Source organism: Choloepus didactylus (genome assembly GCF_015220235.1).
Source record: "Choloepus didactylus isolate mChoDid1 chromosome Y unlocalized genomic scaffold, mChoDid1.pri SUPER_Y_unloc6, whole genome shotgun sequence".
In the NCBI taxonomy this organism is placed as follows: domain Eukaryota; kingdom Metazoa; phylum Chordata; class Mammalia; order Pilosa; family Megalonychidae; genus Choloepus; species Choloepus didactylus.
In genome coordinates this window covers 165,875-185,152 of record NW_023637628.1, presented here as the reverse complement: position 1 = coordinate 185,152, position 19,278 = coordinate 165,875, and the positions used below count along the sequence as shown (strand labels likewise).

Sequence of the window (19,278 nt, the reverse complement as noted above, 5' to 3'; positions counted from 1 at the left end):
GAGTATACATTTATGTGCTACCTATGAAGGAGTTTTGTAAACCGAATGTCGTAGTTTATGAAGAGGATAGGATTTCCATTAGGGGTTATTCCGGATACTACCTGTTGATTCTCGGTGTTTGAATCTGAGGTTGCTTTGCTAGATGACTTTAACACAACACACACCCACCTGTGTGCAGAGCCATGTGTACACATGATTCACACATGCACAGATGTGCATGGGAATGTTCACACACACTTGCACACATGCCTAATAGTGGCAAAAACACACGTGCATCCACATCCACACTGACATGTGAGCACACACTAACCCCTATACTAGCTCAACCTGAAGATGAAGTCATAGGATGGGCTGCAGGTTGCAAGGCAAGCTGTCTGCAAGGCGAGCGGGAAACCCTGTGTGTCTGTGCATGTTTTGATTTTGATAGGGACACTAGTTCAGGTGATGCTTTCTGGAGTGTCGTCCCTGGGCCTCAGCTCACACGGTGTCCTGTGCAGTGGGCACCACTGGCTGTGCTGAGACCACCCACCATCTTCCCTTCTCCCAGGACCCTGATGTGTGTGAACATACAACACTCAAATATGTGTACACACAAACGCATACAAGAACGCAACACACACCCACCTGCGTGCAGAGCTGTGTGTACACATGCATACACATGCATGCACACAATCACAGATGTGCATGGAAATGTTCACACACACTTGCACACGTTTCTAGCAGCAAAACACATGCATCCACATCCACAGACACATGCACACATACTAACCCTTACATATGTGCACAAAATAAACACACTCAGGTACACACATGGTCACATGTGTACCCCCCGAGCACACATGGGAGATACTCTCACACATGCAGTGGTGCACATTACACTTTCACATGTGTGCACACACAAGCCCATGTTCACCCATACACAGAGAGATACAGGCAAACTCAGACACGCACACCCATGTGCACATACACACACACTCATACACGTGCATACTTTTGCACACACGTATAGACACCTGCCCCTTCCCCTTACTCCCTGCAGGGTGCCGTAAAGGAGCAATCACTCCCGGCTTGAGTCCCGCAGGGTACTTTCTGCCCTCTGCTTTGCCTTAGCTCAGTTCCTCGTCCACAGGTCCTGCCTCAGCTGCCTGGGAGGCCACAGGGTGCAGCCCCTCCTCCCTAAGGGCCCTGGAAGGCTGAACTCCTCACCTATAAAAGGGCCCAGGAAGGTGCACCCCGTCCTCACAAGGAGCCGTCCCTTTTCCCTGAGTCACAGGCTTATTCCCTCCTCCCACATCCCCAGCAGAAGACGCCCCTACTTGCGGTCGCAGTTAAATCGTCTGGGGGGATGGCGGCCGGTTGCTGAACCCTCGGCTCTCGGTGTTGCTCGGAGGGTACCGGCGGCGGGGGCTCTTTCCCGGAGGCGAAGGCGAGGCGGGGGGTGCAAGGTGTGGAGGACGGCGAGAAGGGAAAGACAAGATGCGGGTAGCTGAACTTGTGCCTCGACTTACCAGGCCTGGGCCAGGGGACCTGATATCACCCCCTGGGGAGGGTAGTAGGTACGGGCGTGAGTGCCCTCTGCAGCCCCCCCGAGCCTGAGGAGCGAGGTCAGGGCAGCTCCCTTTTCCTCACCCAAAATGCCACTGGCAGGGGAGGCTTGCCGGAGGAAACCGCCTTTCTCCCAACTGCCCTTTCCCCACTTCCTTATCTTACCCACATACTCCCTTGTGCCAAGGCCACTCCTGCCACCGCCAGTGCGCATGCACCGTGGCCAAAACAACCCCCGCCCGCTGCAATGGCTCCTGCGTCCTCTCAGAACCAATCCTAGCCCCTCTTCCTTCAGTATTGCCATTTTAGGCTACTTCACCTCCTTTCCAGCCCTGCCCTTCTTACCAGCCTATATAACCTGTAATCACCCCTGAATAAATCTCTTTGGCCCCTACTCCTACTGGATGAAGAGTGTTTTTGTCCTTATCGCCGCCCTCCACACCTTGCACGCCTCTCGCCGAGGACCCTGGCCACGTCCTCCGCCTCGCCCTCGCCTCCGGGAAAGAGCCCCCGCCGCCGGTACCCTTTAAGCAGCCCCGAGAGCTGAGGGCTCGGCTACCGGCCGCCACTCCCCCTAGAAGCAGTAACCCCGACCGCAACTGGTGCCCCGTGTGAGGAACGTCTCCGCACAACAGTTTGGCAGGTCACCCGCTCGCCCGGACGCCTCTCCAGCTTCCCATTTCCTCGCCTGCAAGGTAAGGGCCGCCTCTCCCTCGCCGCTTCCGGAGCCGTGGGAGGTTCCTTGCTCCGAAGCCGCTCCTCCCTTCCCCCACGCTCTCTTCATCCAGTAGGAACTCCTCCCTTCCCCCACGCTCTCTTCGTCCTCTTGTATGCGCACTTCTATGACCCCCGTTCCTCCTAACACTCTCCCTCTTCCCCTCCATTACTTTGCTGTAGTTCTTTGTATCTTTCTTTCCTCATTTGGTGCCGTGTGCCTCTTTGCAACTGCCCCCCCTGACTGCTCCCGTTGTCAAAGGGCACTGCTTTCTGCTCTCGCCGTCTCCTTCGGCCTTGCGGCCACAGTTTATCTCATTCTCTCTGCTCGATAAACAACTCCTCCTCCTCCTCCCCGCCAGCCGGGCCGGCCCGGCTCGGGAACAACTCCCCCTCCTCTCCCCTCAGCTATGGGTAATCGTATATCTACATGTCAGGCACCTCAAGTTCGTGCTCTGGCGGGTCTCCTAGACACGCATCGCTGTAAAGTGTCTGTCCGGCAGCTGCAGATATACTGGGATCTCCTGCTGCCCTTTAACCCATGGCTCACCACTTGCCATCTTTGGGACCCTGTTACTTATGATCGCCTTATTGATCGAGTCACCAACGCCATGGAACATGAGAGCAAGCGCTTCCCTCCCGGCTTGCTCCCCACCTTGATAACCATCCGCTCCTGCCTTCAAGGCTCCCTCCCCCCTGATAGAGGCCCCGTTAAATCCAAGGAGGCACTATCAACCCAGCCAACAGACTCAGATAGCGATACTAATTCAAATCATGACTCGGACACGGAGTCCTTAGTCGAGCAGATTAACAACGCGCTCGAGGTGACTCCCAAAAAGCAAAATAACACTGCGCCACGCCAAGATGGCGAACTTCCTCCTTCTTCTTCCATCGAGGGGAGGAAATGCTCCGGCGATGACATCAGCCCTAAGCTGGGCCGGAAACCGCATACGCTTTACCCCGCCCTTCCACAGGGCGGAGCTAGTCCACCATCTTGTGCCTTGAACCCCACCCTTTCACAGGGCGGGGCTGATCCACCATCTTGTGTCTTAGCCACGCCTACCGCGCCGCCATCTTGCGACGCTTGGGGCCTCCCACTCCCACCTCCCCCTTCGGCGAGCTCCCCCTCGGAACCGCTGCCGGCAGCTGCCGCCGCTCCTTCCACCCTGCCGACTAACAACCCCTGGCTGCCTTCTGCACCTCAAGGCAACCCTTGGGGCAACGCTCCCCCTACCCCCACTCCCGCGCCAAGTCCTCTGCAAGCGTGTCCTCCTTTCTCTCGTGCTTTTCGCTGCTTTCCTCTTAACCTTGCCCCCACCCCACAGAGGCCGCATGACTGGTATCCCATTGACTTAGATACTATCAAGCAGCTTCGCAAGGCCGTCAAGGAGGACGGGTTAGGTAGCCCATATGCTTCCCAAATACTACAGGATCTCGCCATGAACTATTGCCTCCCACAAGACTGGGCCTCGCTTGCCCGTTCAATTTTTAACCCTGGTCAGTTTGTTGACTGGCGTGCTCACTTCCAGGCAGAAGCAGCTAAGCAAAGTGAGCAAGATGCAGCCATTGGAGTCAATCATCCCCCCGAAGCCTATTTGGGCACGGGAGCGTTTATAAATGCATCTACCTATATTAATGCACCTGCCACCTTTTGGCCTATCCTTTGGAAAATCGCCCTACGCGCATTTGCCAACTGCTCTGCCTGTCGGCCTAATAAATTCACCAAGCTCTTCCAGGAGCCGAGTAAACCTTTCGCCACCTTTGTCTCCAGAGTCGAAGAAACCTGCGCTCAAAAGGTAAGTGATCCCCAGGCCCAATATTACATGTGCCCATCCTCAAATCCTGGAAAATCGTACTGTAATTCCCCCAACGAGTACTACTGTGCATACTGGGGGTGTGAAACATTAGCCACTAATTGGAAGCCTCCTGTTCCTAATCATTACCTTACCTTAAAGTGGGCCCCTACAGGGTGCAAACTCCCTACTGTTAACTGGCTCGGCCAAGAAAGTAAGGGATCCTGCACACATCTTAATCTTACAGTGCAGCTCCCCACTGATCCCTCCTGATTACTCGGTCAAACTTGAGGCTTCAGAATCTATGAGAAAGGAGCCGACCGAGGATCACTTATTCTCATAAAAAAGGAGGCTATAAGCCAACCATACCAAAATACTGCTTTAAAAACACCCTCTGCCATTGGTCCCAATAAAGTCATTAACCCCCTTTTTCCACAGCTCTCCAGCCGCACCTTAGTTCCAACTAAACGCACTTCAACTACATCTCAAACCCCACCACCCCAGCTTCCTCTGCCCCCTTCTCGTTATTCCTCTCCCCTCCTCAGCCTCATCCAAGCCGCCTTTGCTTCAGTGAACTCCTCCAACCCCAATTTTACCTCCTCCTGCTGGCTCTGCCTCTCCACCTCTTCCTCACTGTACGAGCCCGTTGCCTCCAACCTCTCCTTTTCAGAAAGCACAGAAGACAGCCCCTTGGAGTGCATTTGGAATACCTCTGCCGTCCCCCTGACCTTTCATTCAGTCTCCTATACGGGAAAGTGCGTCCGCCCTCGCTCCATTAACTCTCCCGACCTCACTGCCTGTGCCAGCTACTCATCTCCCAGTAGCTCGGCAAAATTTCTCATTCCTCATAACTCCTCCCAATGGCTCTGCTCCTCTACAGGACTTACCCCCTGTCTCAGCACGAATATCATCAGCGAATATAAAGAAACTTGCCTCCTAATTGTCCTTATCCCTAGGGTCTTATATCATAGCGAAGACTTCTTCCTCCATCTGGAAAGAATTGCAGCTCCAGCCCCACTGCAAAAGCGAGAGCCCATCACTGTCCTCACAATTGCCTCCCTCCTAGGTCTTGCCGGCGCTGGCACCGGAATCGCTGCACTAGCCAGTCAAGGCTCCGCCCTAACTCATCTCAGGGCGGCTGTTGACGAGGACATTCGTCACCTACAAAACGCTATTTACCATCTAAAAAATTCTGTCAATTCCCTCTCTGAGGTAGTGCTCCAAAACCGCCGAGGTCTTGACCTTCTCCTCCTCAAAGAAGGAGGCCTCTGCGCCGCCCTAGGAGAAGAGTGCTGTGTATATGCCAATTCCACAGGTCTCGTCGAGGACAGCCTAAAAAGGGTCCGAGAGGGACTGGAAAAGCGTAAAAGAGATCGTGAAGCCACCAGTTATTGGTCCAGTTTTTTCACTCCCATCCTCCCATACATCCTTCCTTTTCTTGGCCCCCTATTAATAATTATTCTAGCTCTCATCTTAGGACCCTGCCTCATACGCAAAATTGTCCAGCTTGTAAGAAAACAAACAGATGCCCTTTTTTCCTCGTTCGTGCAAATCCAGTATCAGCGACTCGCCACCTCTGACGCCCCCCACTCCAAGATGACAGCCAACCCTCCGCGACCTCAACGCCACCAGTCAACCCGCCGACCGCGAGGCCCTTCTCAATCACCTGAACATCGCTCTCGCCTCGAGTTCCAGCTTCTCTGAACCCCTGAACTTTGAACCCCTGAACTTTAAACCCCTCACCTTCGCCCAGCCCGCTGCAGCGAAGCCATTGTCAAACGCCCGGGCACCACACCAACACTGAGCTCCAGCCTCGCTAAGCCACCGTCAACCCCTTTTTCCCTTCCCTGACCTCCCCCTTCCCTCACCCTTAGCGGGCCTCTCCGGTAAAGCCTCTTCCTCTAATTAGAAAAGAAAGGGGAATTGCGGGTAGCTGAACTTGTGCCTCGACTTACCAGGCCTGGGCCAGGGGACCTGATATCACCCCCTGGGGAGGGTAGTAGGTACGGGCGTGAGTGCCCTCTGCAGCCCCCCCGAGCCTGAGGAGCGAGGTCAGGGCAGCTCCCTTTTCCTCACCCAAAATGCCACTGGCAGGGGAGGCTTGCCGGAGGAAACCGCCTTTCTCCCAACTGCCCTTTCCCCACTTCCTTATCTTACCCACATACTCCCTTGTGCCAAGGCCACTCCTGCCACCGCCAGTGCGCATGCACCGTGGCCAAAACAACCCCCGCCCGCTGCAATGGCTCCTGCGTCCTCTCAGAACCAATCCTAGCCCCTCTTCCTTCAGTATTGCCATTTTAGGCTACTTCACCTCCTTTCCAGCCCTGCCCTTCTTACCAGCCTATATAACCTGTAATCACCCCTGAATAAATCTCTTTGGCGCCTACTCCTACTGGATGAAGAGTGTTTTTGTCCTTATCGCCGCCCTCCACACCTTGCACGCCTCTCGCCGAGGACCCTGGCCACGTCCTCCGCCTCGCCCTCGCCTCCGGGAAAGAGCCCCCGCCGCCGGTACCCTTTAAGCAGCCCCGAGAGCTGAGGGCTCGGCTACCGGCCGCCACTCCCCCTAGAAGCAGTAACCCCGACCGCAACAAGACACTCTTCCTCCAGTAGGGGTAGAACAAAAGGGGCTTTATTCAGGGGTGAGCATAGGTTATATAGGCTGGCATAGAGGGCGGGGGTTGTTACAAGCCAATGCTGAGGGGATAAAGGCTAGAATTGGTTCTGAGAGGGTGCGGAGGTTAGGATTGGTTCTAAGAGGGCGCGGAGGTTGTTTGAAAAGGGGCGGGAGTTGCTCTGGCAACAGTGTATGCGCACTGGTGGTGGCGGGAGTTGCTCTGGCAACGGGGAGTGTCCGGGCAAGATAAGGGGGTGGGGAAAAGGCAGTTCCCTCCAGCAAGCCTCCCCTAACAGTGGTATTTTGGGTGAGGAAATGGGGCCTGCCTCCGGCCTCACTTTCTCAGGCCTGGGGGGCTGTGGAGGGTGCTGTCGCCCGTGCCCACCACCCTCCCCAGGGGCGGATCCGGTCCCCTGGCCCAGGCCCGCCAAGTTGAAGCACGTAATCAGTATCCCGCACCTACTTGTGACTTCTCAGCTAGCAAGTCTCTCTCACTAGGCAGCCCTCAGCTGAGAACTTCATGCAGGGCCCCAGATCCATCATCGAGCCAGATCAAAGCTTCCCAACTCCAGTCCCTCTGGAAGTGTTATCAAGACTCAACAGAAACGTGCCACTTGCATTCACTGGATTATGTTTGCAATGGTGGGTGGCGAAGAGAAGGTTTAGATATTTCGTTGTTCTGCTATGAGTGTCTGACTTCTATCTCTCCTATCTGGTGGGGATTGAATGGTGCCTCCCAGAAAAAAACATTTTCTAGTCCCAAAGCCCAATCCCGTGGGTGTTAGCCCATGTGGAAGTAGGTCCTTTGAAGATGTTACTTTAAGTTAAGGGGTGGATTTATTTGCAAATGGGATATTCAGAGACCCTGTTTAGATGGGGTCAAATTGAACTAGGATGGGTATGAGTGGAACACAAGCAGAATAAATTCAGACACAGGTACTCAAGAGAATGACCCAGGAGGAAACCAAGGAGACAGGACGGCATGTGATGGTGGCAGAGACCCAAGCCAAGGACTCTCAATGATGGCAGAAGCCAGCAACAGAGGGCTACAGACCCCAGAAGAAAGCACAACCTTGCCAAAGCCTTAATGTTTGATCTCTGGCCTCCAAACCCACGATGCAACCAATTCCTGTTGTTTAAACCAACCAGTGTGCAGTGTTTGTCATAGCAGCCCTGCAAAACCAAAACATCAGGTGCCTGAAGAAATGAAATAATAGCATCACACACAGCGACGGCACTCATGGCTATGATGTTCATGGTTGATGAGGGATACAGGCTTCATGTGGAGACAGGCTCAGCAGTTGTGGCAATGGAAAGTGCAACCTCCAAGCTTTCTGCATTGCTGGAATGGCCCCATCCCATCAGGGCACTCACCTGCTCTGCAGGTCGTCCATGTCCAGCTCTCCGACGTAGTGGGTGGCTGAGGATACGGTGACCACCCTTGCCCCGTGGCTGGGGGATCCTGACTGCTTCAGCAGGTCCAGGAGGAGGTTGGTCAGCAAGAAGTGGCCCAGGTAATTCAAGCCAAAGTGCTCCTCAAAACCATCCTTGGTTTTCCTCTCAGGGACCAACATGACCCCAGCTGGAAAAGGGAATTTCAGAGAGAGGTAGATGAGATGAGATAGTGGAGAGAGGTCCAAGTAGAGAGGAACTGCAGGGGTGTAGATACAGCCCTGGGAGAGAGGCAGGCTGGGGTCCATCCCCACTGTCCTTCCGCCTTTATGTGCACAGTGGTGAGAGCCAGGCTAGGGCAAAGCTGGGATGCTTCCTGCTCTTGAACTCGGCTGTTCCAGGCTTTGAACTTGTAAAATAACTACAGCAGTGATAACTGGCAGTGCACACTAGAAAGTGGGAAGGTTCTGAATCACCAAAATGTATTCCGTGGAATGTTAGTTGTCCTGGACAGTGAGAGCTGTAGCTGAAATTAAGGGGCTCGATGGACAGATGAGTCAGGGAATCACATCTCCAAGATGTTGGTAAGTTGTTGCCCTGTGAATCTATAGGATGTGGTAGAGGGAGACGTGGTCCCCATAATCCACGTGGCCATGGCACTCACTCACCCACAGAGTATAAACGAGTGTCACAGAAACCACTGCTGGGCTTCATGTGTTCCACTTCCCAGATTGGAACACAAAGTCAGCTCAGTGACCCCTCTCAACCCTTCCACCGGTCCCTGACTTCTTAGACCACTCCCAGACAGGGGCTTGGCCTCCACCACCTTAGGGCAGACCCACTTGCTCAGATGAATTTGCGTATGTGTACGTGCATTTGCTATTCTGTGTGTATGTGCATATGCATGTATTTTGCATATGTATACACATGCATGCATATGTATATATGTATGCTTATGTACTTGTGCATAACTGAGATCATATGCATGCATTTTCATATGTATATATGTGCATACATATGTATATATGTATGCTTATGTACTTGTACATGAATGTGATCATAAGTAAGTGCTTGTATGTATTTGCATGTGTATTTGTACGTGCACACATATCTGTATATGTATTAATATATGTGCATGTGTGTTTATGTATTTGGATGCATATATGTATGTGCATATATATTTGTGCATACATATGCACCTGTGGTGTATGTGCAAATGTATTTATATATGAATATTCACATGCTTTTTCATACTTGAATGTATATGAGTATGCACATCTGTTCTCATATATGAGTTTGTTTTTGTATATGCATCTATACATATGCATTTGCATGTCTATGCATTTCCAATGTGCATGTTTGTATTTGTATATAGACAGATACATGCTTACATGTATATTTGCATATATATGCACACATGTGACTTGTATATGCATACATATTTATTTGCATATGCCCCTGTATTTTAATGAGTATGTGTACTAGTATATGTGTATATTTGTGTAGTATGTGTATTGCACAGCACATATTTATGCATGAATATACACATTTGCACATTTTTAAGTGTGTTGAATTTGCATATACATTTGTAAATGGGTAGGTGCTTGTATATACTTGTAGATATTTATATATGTGCACTCACGCATTGTCATACATGCACACATTTATATAAACGTGTTTATATTTATATATAGTTGCATTGTTTGTGTATGTGCATATACATGTGTATTTGCATTTGTATGTTTTTCCATGTGTTTTTTCACAGATATTTGCACTTGCGTATCTACTTATGTATGTAGCATGTCAGCATCTGTGTTTGCATTTGCATCTGTAAATGGAATAATTGTATCTGCATATAGATATGTATCAGCATATACACACATCTATGGGTTGACATGTGCATTCATGTGTATGTTCATGTTTGTCTTTGCACATGTGCATGTATTTATTTTCAAATATGTATATGTGTTTATATGCATATGTATTTGTATAAGCAGTTCTATGTATTTCTATTGCTATATATATATTTGTGTATGCTTCCGAATGTGTATACGCATGTGTGTCTGAATGTGTGTAGGCATATGTATATTTATAAATGTATCTGTATATGCATTTTATATGCATATGTATTTATGTACAAGCATACCTCGGAGATACTGTGGGCTTGGTTCCAGACCATCACAATAAAGCAATACCACAATAAAGTGAGTCACATGAATTTTTGGTTTCCCAGGGCATATATAAGTTATGTTTATACTATACTGTAGTCTATTAAGTGTGCAAGAGCATTATATCTAAAAAAGAAATGTGCATACCTTAATTCAAATGTGCCGTAGAGACAGGAAGTGAGTACGTGCTGTTGGAGAAATGACACCGACAGACTTGTTCAGTGCAGGGCTGCCACAAACCTCCAATTTGTAAAAATGCAATATCTGCAAAGTGCAGTAAAGTGAAGTGCAATAAAATGAAGTGTGCCTGTACTCATTTAGTATGTACATACATTTGTATTTATAAATGTATGTGTTTCTACATGCATTTCCATGTGCATATGTTTATATATGAGTATGTATTTAATAAGTTTGTGTATTTTATATATAGGTATTTATGCATGCATTTGTAGACACATGGGTTTGTATTTGCATATGGATACATGTGTTATTATACATATGTGTAAATATATATCAACAGGTTTTTGAGGTAGACTGCGGGACACTGATTACGTGCTTCAACTTGGCGGGCCTGGGCTGGGGGACCTGATCAGCCCCTGGGGAGGGTGGTGGGCACGGGCGACAGCGCCCTCCACAGCCCCCCAGGCCTGGGAAAGTGAGGCCGGAGGCAGGCCCCATTTCCTCACCCAAAATACCACCGTTAGGGGAGGCTTGCCGGAGGGAACCGCCTTTTCCCCACCCCCTTATCTTGCCCGGACACTCCCCGTTGCCAGTGCAACTCCCATCACCACCGGTGCGCATACATTGTTGCCAGACACCGTTACGGTAGCAACTCTCGCCCCTTTTCAATCAACCTCCGCGCCCTCTCAGAACCAATCCAAGCCTTTAACCTCTACAGCTACCCCGCCCTCTAAACCGCCCGATATAAGCTTGTACTCTCCCCTAATAAACTCTCTTGGTTTTCTTCATCCTAAAAGAAACGTGTCCTGCCTGTTCCTTTCTCGCCGCCCTCCATACTTTGCACGCCTCCCGCCGGGGACCTGGCCAAGTCCCCCGCCTCACCCTCGCCTCCGGGAAAGAGCCCCCGCCGCCGGTACCCTCGGAGCAATCCTGGGAGCCTAGGATTTAGCAACCGGCCGCCACCCTCCCCCAGACGAGTCAACTGCGACCGCAGTAGACTGTATGTGTCCTGGATACACAGACCAAATACAGGACACCCCCAGAGGCACAGGCCAACCATGTGGCCCCCGGGTGCACAGGCCAACCACATGGCCCCTGAAACTGCACGGCCCCTGAATGCACAGGTCAACCACACAGCCCCTGGGTGCACAGGCCACCACACAGCCCCCAGACACACAGGCCAACCATGTGGCCCCTGGGTGCACAGGCCAACCACATGGCCCCTGAAACTGCACGGCCCCTGAATGCACAGGTCAACCACACAGCCCCTGGGTGCACAGGCCACCACACAGCCCCCAGACACACAGGCCAACCATGCGGCCCCTGGGCGCACAGGCCAACCACAGGGCCCCTGGATGCCCAGACCAACTGCAGGATGTACCTAGTGGGTTTCATCACCCCACACGTGTCTGGCTCCAATACAGGTTTACCAGCTGTGAGGTTTGGAGGACAAGGAAGGGCCTGATTCAGGTTGCAAACTGCACAGCACCAGAGAGCTTTGACTGCATTAGGTGGTAAATATGTACAAGGTAAAACTCGATGGCGGTTTATTGTTTGTCCACAGAGAATCGTGGCCGAGGAACAGGGACCCATACCACAGGGATCCAGAGGCAGAAATGGAAAGAGAGTTGAGGGGTGAGCCTAGAGTAGAGCCTACACACTTTCTAGCACTTCTTATCTCCTTCCTTAATACTCAACTCTCTCACAAATCATCCAAGGTATTGAGAACTTATCCCCAGAGTTCATGACTATAAAATATCTCTTGACTGGGACAATAGGGAAAGGACCGAGAGAAATTTGAAAAACAAAACATGGCTGGACCATGCATTCAACAAAATGTGCATTTACAGATATTTGCAGTAACTAAAATCCAGATAATTAAACACCTCCACGGAGAGAGGTGGGGTTCACCTTAGGTGCCATGCTTCCCATGGACGTGATGTTCAGCACCTTGAAAGGTGGAAAGATCTCCCTGGCAATTCTGTTTTCTGCGGGTGACTGAGCTTGTACCTCGACTTACCAGGCCTGGGCCAGGGGACCTGATATCACCCCCTGGGGAGGGTAGTGGGTACGGGCGTTTAGTGCCCTCTGCAGCCCCCCCGAGCCTAGGAAGCGAGGTCAAGGCAGCTCCCTTTTCCTCACCCAAAATGCCACTGGCAGGGGAGGCTTGCCGGAGGGAACCGCCTTTCTCCCAACCGCCCTTTCCTCACTTCCTTATCTTGCCCGCACACTCCCCTGTGCCAAGGCAACTCCTGCCACCGCCAGCGCGCATGCACCGTGGCCAGAACAACTCCCACCCGCTGCAACGGCTCCTGCGTCCTCTCAGAACCAATCCTAGCCCCTCTCCCTTCAGTATTGCCATTTAAGGCTACTTCACCTCCTTTCCAGCCCTGCCCTTCTTACCAGCCTATATAACCTGTGATCACCCCCGAATAAAGCCTCTTTTGGCGCATACTCCTACTGGATGAAGAGTGTCTTTTCCTTATCGCCGCCCTCCACACCTTGTACGCCTCCCGCCGAGGACCTGGCCAAGTCCTCCGCCTCGCCCTCGCCTCCGGGAAAGAGCCCCCGCCGCCGGTACCCTTTAAGCAGCCCCGAGAGCTGAGGGCTTAGCTACCGGCCGCCACTCCCCCCAGAAGCAGTAACCGCGACCGCAGTTTTCATGATTCTTTAATTTGGTGCAAAGAAGCTAGAGAACGGAAGTTCGGTCCATGGCTAAAGTATGATCGATTCCAAGTTAGAGGAGCTCTCCTGCTTGGGAGAGACCAGCTCATCAGGAACTCGGGCTTAGATCAGATTGGCTTGGCACGAACCCCAGCTTGAGGCCGATGGCAAACACATTTGCAAATTCTCTTGACCCTCCTTTCCTTGGGGATGGCATCTAGGTTGCCTCCATTGATTCTTGGCTGGACCCACTGACTTGCTTGTAATTGATAGAACTCAGTGACAAGGACATTGTTTAGGGGTTCCAAGGCTGTCTGAAAAGGCTGTGCTGCTCCAGTTGGTGTTTTTGGGATGCTCACCCTGGGAGCTGCTTCCAAACAGGCTACAAATAGTATCTCTGGTTAAAACCATCCCGGCTGAGCCCAGCCGAAGGGCAGTACCAACTTCCAGCCACAAGGGGGAGCCATCTGCACCTGCCTCAGCAGGTGATTGCCTCCAATCACACAGAGACCCCACGCTAGAACACCCCAAATCCAGGGATTATGCATCTACAATAAACTTTATTTTTAAAGCAGTTTTAGGTTTATAGAAAAATTACACAGAAAGTACAGAGCATTTCCTTCTACCCCCCACCCCAGCACATATTTCCCCTAAGATTAACATCTTGCATTGGTGTGGTACATTTGAAACAATGCATGCAACAATATTGATATATTATTACCAACTAAGTCTATCTAGTACGTGAGGGCTCCCTCTCGGCATTGCACAGTTCGGGGTTTTTGGCAAATGAGCAATGTTGTGTATCCACCATTACAATATCATACAGAATAGAAGCACAGTGTCCCAACTCTTCATCTGAAATCCCCCTCTGCTGAGTTTCTTTTTAAACTAGAAATATACTCAGATGAAAGCAGCCTCCACTGGAACCTCCAAAATGCACAATCAAGGAGCTTTTGGACCAGGTGGTTTCACGGTCATGCAACTACTTTCAGAGCTGCAAGGTCAAATGCTTCTGGAACACGTGGGTCATGGGAAAGTGGCTGGGTTTCTTTAATCCTCTTCCAGGAAGCTCTCGAGCAGATTTGGAAGAATGGAAGTGCCCAGGGAAAGGACAGAATGAGCATCCTGAAAATCTAGCTTCATTCTTTGACATGAACAATCCACAGTGGAATGAGTATTTGAGGTTAAATGGAGCCACAAACACCCACCACAAAAGGCACATCCAAGTATCTTCTGTTTAAATCAGGCACAGTGAGTGTCAGGGAAACTCAACTGTACAACAGAAAAGTGGAGAGAAAGAAAGAGGGAGAGGGAGAGGGAGAGAGGGAGAGGAGAGGGAGAGAGGGAGAGGAGAGAGAGAGAGGGGAGAGAGGGAGAGGGGGAGAAAAGGAAATGGGGTGAGTGGGGGAGAAAGAGAGAGAGAATGAGAGAGAAAGAGGGGAGGGATCATTTTGCTTACTGGGACAGAACTACAGAGAAAGCATTAATAGTAATTAATTACTATTACTCAGATCCAATAATCCATTGAAAAAATGCATAAGCATTAATTTATCAGTTCCAATAAATGCTAGGACGGAAACGGTTGATAACTGCTGATCCTATTTTACACGGCATGGGAAATATCACATCCAGGCATAAGAAGATGGCTCTGGTGTCTGTTTATCAAGAAATAGGTACTGAATTGGTGTTAGGATTTGCTCAATTGCACAGGAGTCTTCTATTGATGGAAAATCCCATCACGGGCTTTCTCCTCCGGAAATGTGCTCTGAATACTTATGGATATCCTCAGGGCTCTGTGTTGACTTGTTGAGTAAATAAATGAAGAACCATCCTGAAAACTGGATTTGGGGTGGACCTGGCCAGGCAGATTTCACTGTTTCTCAGCCTTAACTGTGATTTTTTTTTTGGTAGGAAACATAATTTTTAGTAATTGCTTATCTTAGAAAACCCATCCATTACAATTATAGGAAGAAGTCCTACAAGGATAAAACATAAATCCTGTGCAGTTATTAAAAATCTATCATTTTCAGGACTGGGCATGGCAAACAAGATAAGTATAATTTTGACATGAATAAACTATAAATACTGAGCCAGCTCTCCGGGAGGTCTCCTATTGATTTTCCTTGGGTTTGATAAATAATCAGCTTCACTCACGAGCTTTCCCCAACAGCCAGGAAAAGGCAGTCTGTTTCTATTTTCATCACGCTAGTAAATGCAATAATATTTCATGCCTGAAATACTTAACATTGTTAAAACCTCGATAGCTCTCTTTAATCATTAAAAAGCAAAGAAAACTCCCAGGGGTGTAAATCTCCCTGGCAATGCAGGATATGACTCCTGGGGATGAATCTGGACCTAGCATCATGGGATTGAGGACATCTTCTTGACCAAAAGGAGGATGCGAAATGAAACAAAATAAGCTTTTAGTGGCTGAGAGATTTCAAATGGAGTCAAGAGGTCACTCTGGTGGACATTCTTAGGCATTATATAGATAACACCTCTTAGGTTTTAATGTATTGGAATAGCTGGAAGTAAATACCTGAAACTATCGAACTCCAACCCAGTAGACTTGACTCCTGAAGACAACTGTATAAGAATGTAGATTACAAGGGGTGTCAGTGTGATTGTGAAAACCTTGTGGATCTCACTCCCTTTATCCAGTGTATGGATGGATAAGTAGAAAAATGGGGACAAAACTAAATGACAAATAGGGTGAGATGGGGGGGATGATTTGGGTATTCTTTCTTACTTTTACTTTTTATTCTTATTCTGATTCTTACTAATGTAAGGAAAATGTTCAGAAATAGATTGTGGTGATGAATGCATAACTATATGATGGTACTTTGAACAGCTGATTGTACACCATGGATGACTCTATGGTATGTGAATATATCTCAATAAAACTGAATTTAACTAAAACAAAAAGGCAAAGAAAAGCAAATCATCTAGTCTCCAATGTACCGTGGAAGTCATCATTGAGGAGAGTAGCTGGGGGCTGTTTTGATGAGATCTGATGCATGTGGCTGGGTAACAGCGGACAGGGGTGGGGTCCTGGGCAAATAGTTGGGGAATCTCTGCAGACCCTCTGCTCTCCCCTTGGGCACTGATAATATGCATTGCTACATCCATCCCTGAAAAGTCCGGTAGTCAGGGAGTCCAACACACACCCCGTAGCCTTCTTGACTTCCAACGACTTGCACATACCAAGGATGAATCGTGGTGCATAATCCAAGGGGTGTGATAAACGGGAAATCTTTTTACTTCCTCTAAATCAGAGTGAATTGGGCCTGAGCCTCCAGCACACTGGGCTGGTGACGCACCATTTGCAGGGTCTCCCTGGTCAAGCAGAGTTTGCCCCTCCAGCTTTTCACCCAACTGCAGCATCCAGAAGCTGTTTCTCTGGCTTGTAGGTTCTCAGCATGAACAAGTGTGGGACAGGCATAGGATAAACATTCTCAAACCAGAAGGGACACATTGCAAAGAAAACAGGGGTCACAGGCCCCATTCAAGTCCCAAACCCAGCATCTAATTCCCTGAGATCTCAAGGTCTGAGAGCATCTGTGGCTTTTTTCTTTGTCCTCCATGCCTGATTGAGCGGCAGCCCCACCGTTTCTAAACCTTTGCCTGATTGCCATGCTGTCCCCACATGTTGGGGCCTGGGACACACCCTCTCTAAGCACTGGAGGAGCAGCCAAACTCTCCCAGAACATCCAGGCAGGGTCCTGGTTCTGTCTCGATGCCAGACGGATCTGCCCCTTCCACACACGTCGGTGAGCCCACTCTCTTGGTTTGAGGAGATCTTTTTGGTCCAGACATCAGCTTCCATGATTGTGCCCCTGAAGTCGTTTTTCCTTCGCTTCACCCCTTTTCTGTCCCTTTCAGCCCTGACAAATTTTGCAAAAGCCTTGCTGGCTCTGAGTGCAGTTCACGTAGGTCCAAAGCATCTGAGAGCAGAATTTCCAACAGAACCTTCCTGGACACCTGCATCTCCAATCCCGAAGTCCACCAGTGTGGCTGCTGGATCCAAGTTTAGTTAAAGCCTCTTTAGCAAAGGTTTGTTCAGTTAAACCCTCACACGGAGCCTGTCTTCTGTGATAGAGCCACTGCTGACCCTAACTTCTGAGCATGCTACCTGGGTGGCCTGAGAATTTTAGAAATCAGTCAATTGCTGGTTTCTTTGTGCTTACAGTTCAATGTTCTGTTTATCTCTTTGCTCTCTCATTGCACTATGAGCTGCAAGGAGAAGCCAGGCTGCACCTTCCACATTTAGCTTCGAAATCTCCTCAGCGGAATATGCAAATTCATCTCTTACAAGTTCTGCCTTCTATCCAACATCAGAACTTAATTTCGCCAAGTTCTCTGCCACTTTATAACAGGAATCACTTTTCCCCCAGTTTCCAGTAATGCATTCCTTATTTTCATCTAAGGCCTCCATGGAAATATATTTAGCATCCATATTACTGCCAGCAGTCTCTTCAAAGCAAACTAGGTCTTTTTTACCAAACAGCTCACAATTCTTCCAGACTTTACCTATTACCCAATTCCAAAGCTGTTTATATATTTTTAGGTATTTTTAATGCAGCACACCACCTTTGAGTACCAAAAATTTTCCTAGTTTCCTAGCTGCCACGGCAAATACCCCATAATGGGCTGGTTTAACAAAACAAATTTACTGTCTTGGTTTAGAGGCTGGAAGGTTTGTTTCCTCCCAGGGTTGGTTGTGTTTTGGGGTGCCCAAATTCCTTGGGTTCCTTGGCTATCTCATCACACAGCTACATCCTCTCCTTTCTCTTCTGGGTTCTGCTGACTTCTGGCTTCTGGCTCCTCCCTGTGGCTTTTCTCTATGTCTGAATTTCTTCTGCTTATAAAGGACTCTAGTATCCTGGACTAGGAGCCACATCTGGACTAAAATTGCACCTCAAGGGCTCATATTTACAGTGGCTTCCCACCCACAGGCTGGGATTAAGAGTAAGACCATGTCTAAATTGCATGCATAATTCATGTTTTAAAAGCCAAACCCATCAACGAAATGGAGCAGCGGCAACAGATAGCACATGCATTCACACATGTCGGTGGGAAGGCTGATTCCCAGAAGCTGCCTCTCACGTTACATTCACATGAGAACCAACCTCTGCGTTTTGCAGAGATTTCACCAGAACGTACCATTGTTGACAAGAACATGCAGGGAGATGTTCTTCTCTCTGAACTGCTGCACAAACTCACGGATGGATCTCATGGAAGCCAAGTCGCAAAACAGGAACTCCACTGGGGAAAGAAAAGAATGCCCAGTTATCTTCCAATCGAAGCACGTGCCACACACAAGGACTGAGGTCATTTTCCAATGGGCCGACTTCTATACTCCCTAGAAAGTAGCATCAGGATTTTTCAAAAAAATGAAAAGAGCACAATGTGTGGATATACACATCATTCGTTTTCATTGGTGCTTCTGCTATTAACTCTCTGTAGCTCTCTCGTTTGACATGCTCTTTACCACTAGAAGTGCACTACAGGCATTCCATGGGAAATCAAAAGGAATGATGCATTTTTCACTCATTGGCCAAACTCACTTGATACAAAGGAAACTGCTTGCTATTCATTTTGCAAATTCAGAAAGTTGGTACGGATATGCTTTGTCATAGATTTAACTTCTCACTTATGTATATAGTCTTTTTTTGTTTGTTTTTTAATAGTTTCATTGAGATATATGCACACACCCTACAATCATCCACAGTGTATAATCAATTGTTCACAGGACTATCACATACTTGTGCATTCTCTATAAATGACTCTATAAAAGACTCGATAGTCTTTTGATTGAATAAAACTGTATACCTCTGATTGAATTTAATAAAAGACTTTAAGACTGTTTAAAAAAGTACACCCTAAGATGACCCCCAATTTGCCACACCCTTAAATAGTCACCTCCTCTGGAGTGAATGGGGAACATGTGACTGGCTCCTGACCAAGAGAATATGTCATATAACCTAATATAACCATGAGAGTCACCCCATGGTTATGTCACCTCATGGCTGTTACCTCCTGGTTATGTCAGGTTATAGAAGACTCTGCCTTGCTAGCCAACTAGACAGCTTTTCCCGCTACCCTTGAAGCGTCAGTTTACGTGTCGTGAGAGCCCTATGTTAAGGAACCATGGGCATTCTGTAGGAGCTGAAAGCAGCCCCAGGCCAACAGCCAGCAAGAAAAT

The 19,278-nt window shown here is 49.1% G+C and overlaps 1 protein-coding gene across 1 annotated transcript in view; it reads right to left on the bottom strand.

Annotated features, from left to right (window-relative positions):
* LOC119525980 (dehydrogenase/reductase SDR family member on chromosome X-like) overlaps nucleotides 1–18,408 on the bottom strand; it is a 63,292-nt gene extending 44,884 nt beyond the window's left edge. The window contains exons 1-2 of the mRNA XM_037824754.1: nucleotides 18,237–18,408; nucleotides 8,044–8,251 (exon numbers count right to left, since the gene is read on the bottom strand). Coding sequence (XP_037680682.1) covers nucleotides 8,044–8,251; nucleotides 18,237–18,408 — 380 coding nt within the window. The remainder of the gene's footprint in view (nucleotides 1–8,043; nucleotides 8,252–18,236) is intronic.
* Between the last annotated feature and the right edge of the window lie 870 nt (nucleotides 18,409–19,278).